General features: G+C 67.5%; 1 protein-coding gene across 1 annotated transcript; it reads left to right on the top strand.

Moving 5' to 3' along the window:
- The first annotated feature begins 843 nt into the window (after window positions 1-843).
- Window positions 844-6,920, top strand: LOC142359252 (ceramide synthase-like). The gene is given in 6 exon segments (XM_075411960.1): window positions 844-1,017; window positions 1,950-2,016; window positions 2,018-2,034; window positions 3,748-3,769; window positions 3,771-3,968; window positions 5,832-6,920. Coding segments are annotated over 6 exon segments (831 nt in total). The 5' UTR covers window positions 844-889; the 3' UTR covers window positions 6,231-6,920.
- Window positions 6,921-7,691: the final 771 nt, after the last annotated feature.

Genomic DNA, 7,691 nt, shown 5'->3' on the forward strand with positions numbered 1-7,691 from the left:
GAGATGCAAATATATGCAAATAAGGGGATCGGGGCGGAGGGGAGGTGTCGGCCTGGCAGGAGTCACCCTCAGCTCCTAGCCCCGCCCTCCTTAAGCCCCGCCCTCCTTAAGCCCCGCCCCGCAGCACCTCACTCTTGCAAACCTCGGGCCCCGTCCCCCAGGCCCCACCCTCCCTGCCTGGAGGCCGCTGCCACCCCTTCCCCCCGCCCCTTTCCACCTCCAGGCCCCGCCCCCTTAGATCCAGGAGTCCCCGCCCCCTGAGGCCCCGCCCCCCAGACCCCGGCACCCTCGGTCCCTGCCCCCTCAGTCCCCCAGACCCCGCACCCCCAGACCCCGCCCCCGCAGACTCCGCCCCCTCATGAGACCCCACCCCCTTCAATCCCAGCCCCCTCAATCCCCACCCCCCTCAGTCCTCCAGACCCCGCCCCCTCAGGCCCCACCCCTCAGCCCCCGCCCCTGCCGAGTCCCCGCCCCCAGCAGCCCCCGCCCTCAGCAGTCCCTGCCCCCTCCTCAGTCCCCGCCCCCCTCCCCCAGACCCCCTGCCCCCCTCAGCCCCAGCCGAGTCCCCGCCCCCAGCAGACCCCGCCCCTCAGCCCCGCCCACACCCCAGCACACGGCACTGCCCATTCCCCCCCTTTAACCCTGTGACTCCCGCAGACCCCGCCCCTCAGCCCCCGCCCCAGCCGAGTCCCCGCCCCCGAGGCCCCCGCCCCCGAGGCCCCGCCCCCTGCGAGGCCCCACCCCCTCTAGGCCCCGCCCTCCTCCCCCAGCACCGGGCGCTGCCCGTTCTCCCCCCATCACCCCCCGCCCCCCTCAGCCCCCGCCCCAGCCGAGTCCCCGCCCCCAGCAGGCCCCGCCCCTCGGCCCCGCCCCCTCAGGCCCCGCCCCCATGGCCCCCCCCGGCGCGGCGCTGGCCGCCGGGCTCCTCTTCTTCCCGGGGCTCTTCGCCCTGGCCCGGGCCGGGCTGCGGCGGCTCGGGGGGTGCCGGGAGCCCCACGCCGCCATCCTGGCCGCCAGGTACGGGGGGGGACAGGGGACAACCGGGGACAGGGATGGGGGGGGACGGGGGGGGGGACAGGGGACGAGGGGGGACAGGGGACAGGGCTGGGGGAACGGGGGGGGACAGGGACAGGGCTGGGGACGGGGGGGACAGGGAAGGGGGGGCAGGGAAGGGGACAGGGACAGGGGAGGGGGCTGGGGGGGACAGAGATGGGGATGGGGGGGTCAGGGAGGGGACAGGGACAGGGCGGGGGGGGATGGGGGGTCAGGGAGGGGACAGGGACAGGGTGGGGGGGACAGGGAAGGGGACAGGGCCAGGGATAAAGGGGGGGGACAAGGGGGGGGGGGGAGAGGGACAACTGGGGACAGGGCTGGGGACGGGGGGCGATGGGCACAGGGCTGGGGGGGGCAGCGAGGTGACCGGGAAGCCTGGGGATGGGGGGGGGGGACAGGGCTGGGGGGGGACAGGGACAACCGGGGATGAAGGGGGGGGACAAGGGGGGGACAGGGACAGGGCTGGGGGGGGGACAAGGACAACTGGGGACAGGGCTGGGGGAGGACGGGGGGGACAAGGGGGGGGGACAAGGGGGACCCAAGGACAGGGCCGGGGGGGGGCAGGGCTGGGGGGGGGACAAGGACAAAGCCGGGGGGGGGGGGAGGGGCAGGGATGAGGGCGAGGCCGGGGGCAGCCGGGGACAAGGGCGGGGGGGGGGGGGGGACATGGGGGGACACTGGGGGGGGGGACACGGGGGTGGGGGGGACACGGGGGGTGGGGGGGACACTGGGAGGGGACACCGGGGGGGGCTGCTGGGCCCTCACTGCCCTCCTGTCCCCCCCCATCCCCCCATATCCCCCATGTCGTCCCCCCCCCGTGTCCCCCCTCCGTGTCCCCCCCGTGTGTCCCCCCCCGTGTCCCCCCCCGTTGTCCCCCCCGTGTCCCCCCCCCCCAGGCTGGTCTCCTCGGTCCAGGCCGTCCTGGCCTCGGGCGCGGGGCTCCTCATCGCCTCCTCCTGCCGCCCACGTCATCGACGACACGTGAGGGGGGGGGGGGACCCCCCACCCATGGGTGACACGGGGGGGGGACCCCCACCCATGGGTGACACCCCCGCCCGGGGCACCCCAACCCCGCCCGCCCGGGGGCACCCCCAGGAACCCCCCCCAGCACCCCAAGACCCCCCCCCCCAGCCCCCCCCCATCACCCAATGGGGCACCCCAGGACCCCCCCCAACCCCCCCATCACCCAGTGGGGCACCCCAAGACCCCCAGGACCTCACCAGCCCCCCCCCAGCACCCATGGGTGCCCCCCAACCTCCCCATCACGCAGTGGGGCACCCCAAGACCCCCAGGACCCCCCCAGCACCCATGGGTGCCCCCCCAGCCCCCCCCATCACCCAGTGGGGCACCCCAGGACCCCCAGGACCCCCCCAGCCCCCCCCCAGCACCCATGGGTGCCCCCCAGCCCCCCATCACCCAGTGGGGCACCCCAAGACCCCCAGGACCCCCCCAGCACCCATGGGTGCCCCTCCCCCCCCCGGCTCAGCCTGACCCGTCCTTGGGGGGGGGAGGGGCGGGATTAGGGATTAAGGGGGGGGAGGGGCTGAGCCGGGATTGACCCGGGGGGGGGGGGGGGGGCGGAGGGGGAGGGGCCCCTGGGTGCCCTCCGAGGGGGGGGGAGGGGTCCTCGGCCACCGGGGGGCCCCAAATTGGGGTCCCCAAGGGTGCCCCTGGACTCCTGGCCCCCCCGCCCCCAAATTGGGGGGTCCCTGGGGGGGTCCCCATCTTTGGGGTCCCCCAAGTTGGGGTCCCCAAGATCCCCAAACTCCGGGGTCCCCCAAATTGGGGTCCCCAAGGTCCCCCTGAAGTCCTGGGTCCCCCCCAAATCAGGGTCTTCGAGCTCCTGGGTCCCCAAATCGGGGTCCCCAAGGTCCCCAAACTCCGGGGTCCCCCCAAATCGGGGTGTCCCCGAGGTCCCCGATCTTTGGGGTCCCCCAAATTGGGGTCCCCAAGGTCCCCAAACTCCGGGGTCCCCCAAATTGGGGTCCCCCCAAGGCCCCCCTGAAGTTCTGGGTCCCCCCCAAATCAGGGTCTTCGAGCTCCTGGGTCCCCAAATCGGAGTCCCCAAGGTCCCCAAACTCCAGGGTCCCCCCAAATCTGGGTGTCCCCGAGGTCCCCGATCTTTGGGGTCCCCCAAATTGGGGTCCCCAAGGTCCCCAAACTCCGGGGTCCCCCCAAACTCCGGGGTGTCCCCGGGGTCCCCGATCTTTGGGGTCCCCCAAATCGGGGTCCCCAAGGTCCCCAAACTCCGGGGTCCCCCAAATTGGGGTCCCCCCAAGGCCCCCCTGAAGTCCTGGGTCCCCCCAAATCAGGGTCTTCGAGCTCCTGGGTCCCCAAATTGGGGTCCCCAAGGTCCCCAAACTCCGGGGTCCCCCCAAAATCGGGTGTCCCTGAGGTCCCCGATCTTTGGGGTCCCCCAAATCGGGGTCCCCAAGGTCCCCAAACTCCGGGGTCTCCCCAAATCCGGGTGTCCCCTGAGGTCCCTGATCTTTGGGGGTCCCCCAAATTGGGGTCCCCAAGGGTCCCTGGTAGCCTGGGTCCCCCAAATTGGAGTCCTCAAGGTCCCCCCTGAACTTCTGGGTCCCCCCAAACCGGGACGTCCCTGGGGTCCCCGAACTCGTGGGGTCCCCCCAAGTCGGGGTCCCCCAGGTCCCCCCCTGAGCCGGGGTCCCCTGACGCCCCCTCCCCCCGCAGGCACTGGCTGGCGGGCGCCTACCCCCCCCTTCGCCGTCCCCTACTTCGTCTACGACGTCTACGCCATGTTCCTCTGCCACCGGGGGCGGGGCCGGGTGAAGGACCACCAGGACGCCCCGCCCCCGCCGCTGCGGGCCGCCGCCGCCGCCTTCCTGCGCAAGGACCTGCTGATGGTGCTCCACCACGCCGCCATGGTGCTGGTCTGCTTCCCCGTGGCCACCGTGAGTGGGGCGGGGGGGACGTGGGGATGGAGGGCCACCACCGCCCCGTGGTGCTCCTGGGCTTCCTCGTGGCCGTGGGGAGCGGGAACGGGGACGTGGAGACACCTGGGGACAGTAGGATGGGTTGGGGACATGGGATGGAAGGCCATCATGTTGGGATGGACGTGGGGATGGAGGGCCACCACCGCCCTGTAGGGCTCCTGGGCTTCCTTGTGGCCACGGGGATGGAGATGGGGACACGAGAAGACCATGGAATGGGTTGGGGACGTGGGATGGAGGGCCATCAGGTTGGGATGGACGTGGGGATGGAGGTTCACCACAGCTCCGTGGTGCTCGTGGGGTTCTTCATGGCCATGGGGAGCGGGAACGGGGGACATGGAGACACCTGGGGACAATGGGATGGGTTGGGGACTCTTGGGGATGTGGGATGGAGGGCCACCACCTCGGGACGGACATGGTTATGGAGGTCCACCATAGCCCCATGGTACTCCTGGGCTTCCTCGTGGTCGTGGGGATGGAGATAGGGACACGGGAAGACCATGGGATGGGTTGGGGACGTGGGATGGAGGGTCATTAGGTTAGAATGGACTTGGGGATGGAGGTCCACCACAGCCCCTGTGGTGCTCCTGGGCTTCCTCGTGGCCGTGGGGAGCGGGAACGGGGACGTGGAGACACCTGGGACAATGGGATGGGTTGGGGACATGGGATGGAAGGCCATCATGTTGGGATGGACGTGGGGATGGAGGGCCACCACCGCCCCGTGGTGCTCCTGGGCTTCCTTGTGGCCACGGGGATGGAGATAGGGACATGAGAAGACATAGGATGAGTTGGGGACGTGGGATGGAGGGTCATTAGGTTGGAATGGACATGGGGATGGAGGTCCACCACAGCTCCGTGGTGCTCGTGGGGTTCTTCATGGCCATGGGGAGCGGGAACGGGGACATGGAGACACCTGGGGACAATGGGATGGGTTGGGGACATGGGATGGAAGGCCATCATGTTGGGATGGACGTGGGGATGGAGGGCCACCACCGCCCTGTAGGGCTCCTGTGCTTCCTTGTAGCCACGGGGATGGAGATAGGGACACGAGAAGACCATGGGATGGGTTGGGGACGTGGGATGGAGGGCCATCAGGTTGGGATGGACGTGGGGATGGAGGTCCACCACAGCTCCGTGGTGCTCGTGGGGTTCTTCATGGCCATGGGGAGCGGGAACGGGGACATGGAGACACCTGGGGACAATGGGATGGGTTGGGGACTCTTGGGGATGTGGGATGGAGGGCCACCACCTCGGGACGGACGTGGTTATGGAGGTCCACCATAGCCCCATGGTACTCCTGGCTTCCTCGTGGTCGTGGGGATGGAGATAGGGACACGGGAAGACCATGGGATGGGTTGGGGACGTGGGATGGAGGGTCATTAGGTTAGAATGGACTTGGGGATGGAGGTCCACCACAGCCCCGTGGTGCTCCTGGGCTTCCTCATGGCCATGGGGAGCAGGAACGGGGACGTGGAGACACCTGGGGACAATGGATGGGTTGGGGACATGGGATGGAAGGCCATCATGTTGGGATGGACGTGGGGATGGAGGGCCACCCACCGCCCCGTGGTGCTCCTGGGCTTCCTCGTGGCCACGGGGATGGAGATAGGCACACGGGAAGACCATGGGATGGGTTGGGGATGTGGGATGGAGGGCCACCACCATGGGATGGACATGGGGATGGAGGACCACCACGGCCCCATGGTTCTTGTGGGCTTCCCTGCATCCATGGGGGGTGGCCATGGGGCCGTGGGGCCACCTCCAGGAGCTGGGGACAGCCCCGTGTCCTGGGGTGACCCCCGGGTCCCCTTGTCTCCCCCCCAGCTGTGGCGCCAGGGCAAGGGGGACTTCTTCTTGGGGTGTCTCCTGATGGCCGAGCTCAGCACCCCCTTCGTCTGCCTCGGGAAGGTCCTCATCTTGGTGAGCCAGTCCCCCCGCCATGGGTGGGGGTGGCCGAGGGTCCCCAACCCCACCGGCCACCAAGCCCTGGGGCGGCGGGAGGACATCTTGGGTGGCCGCGGGTCCCTCAGCCCCTGCTGTGCCCATAACGATGTCGGGTGTCCGTGGGGGCCCCACTCCTGGGTTCGTGGGAGAAGATCTGAGGTGTCCATGGGTCCCTCAGCCCCTGGGGAGATGTTGGGTGCCCATGGGTCCTCAATCCCTGTGTCCCCTGGAGAACCCCTGAGGTGTCCATGGGTCCCTCAAGCCCTTGGGTCCCCATAACGACGTCGGGTGTCACTGGGTGCACCCCCTCTGTGTTCCTGGGAGAAGATCTGAAGTGTCCATGGGTCTCTCAACCCTGGGTAGATATTTGGTGCCCATTGTTCCTCAACTCCTGGAGCTCCCAAGAGAGGATTTGAGGTGTCCATGGGTTCCTCAGCCACTTGGGTCCCCATAATGACGTTGGGTGCCCACTCCATGGCCTCCTGGGAGAACATCTGAGGTCTCCATGGGTTCCTCAAACCCCTTGGGTCCCCATAACGACATTGGGTGCTCAACTCCTGGTCCCCCCAGAAGAACCCCTGAGGTTTCCATGGGTCCCTCAACCCTTGGTAGATGTTTGCTGCCCATCATTCCCCAACTCCTGGTCCTCTCAGAAGAACATTTGAGGTGTCCATGGGTTCCTGAGTCCCCATAATGACATTGGGTACCCAACCCCTGGGTTCCTGAGAGAACACCTGAGGTGTCCATGGGTCCCTCAACCCTTGGTAGATGTTTGGTGCCCATCGTTCCTCAACTCCTGGAGCTCCCAGAAGAACATTTGAGGTGTCCATGGGTTCCTCAGCCCCCTGAGTCCCCATAACGACATTGGGTGCCCAACCCCTGGGTTCCTGAGAGAACACCTGAGGTGTCCATGGGTCCCTCAACCCTTGGTAGATGTTTGGTGCCCATTGTTCCTCAACTCCTGGAGCTCCCAGGAGAACATTTGAGGTGTCCATGTGTTCCTGAGTCCCCATAACGACATTGGGTGCTCAACCCCTGGGTTCCTTAGAGAACACTTGAGGTTTGCATGGGTCCCTCAACCCTTGGTAGATGTTTGGTGCCCATTGTTCCTCAACTCCTGGAGCTCCCAGGAGAAGATTTGAGGTGTCCATGTGTTCCTGAGTCCCCATAACGACATTGGGTTCTCAACCCCTGGGTTCCTGAGAGAACACCTGAGGTGTCCATGGGTCCCTCAACCCTTGGTAGATGTTTGGTGCCCATCGTTCCTCAATCCCTGGAGCTCCCAGAAGAACATTTGAGGTGTCCATGGGTTCCTCAACCCCTTGGGTCCCCGTAACGACGTTGGGTGCTCAACTCCTGGTCCCCCCAGAAGAACCCCTGAGGTTTCCATGGGTCCCTCAACCCTTGGTAGATGTTTGGTGCCCATCGTTCCTCAACTCCTGGAGCTCCCAGAAGAACATTTGAGGTGTCCATGGGTTCCTCAGCCCCTTGGGTCCCCATAAAGACGCTGAGTGCCCAACCCCGGTGTCCCAGTTGAACATCTGAGGTTTCCATGGGTTCCTCAACCCTTGGTAGATGTTTGGTGCCCATCGTTCCTCAACTCCTGGAGCTCCCAGAAGAACATTTGAAGTGTCCATGGGTTCCTCAGCCCCCATAACGACATTGGGTGCTCAACCCCTGGGTTCCTGAGAGAACACCTGAGGTGTCCATGGGTCCCTCAACCCTTGGTAGATGTTTGGA

Source organism: Opisthocomus hoazin, unplaced genomic scaffold, assembly GCF_030867145.1.
Source record: "Opisthocomus hoazin isolate bOpiHoa1 unplaced genomic scaffold, bOpiHoa1.hap1 HAP1_SCAFFOLD_209, whole genome shotgun sequence".
NCBI lineage: Eukaryota > Metazoa > Chordata > Aves > Opisthocomiformes > Opisthocomidae > Opisthocomus > Opisthocomus hoazin.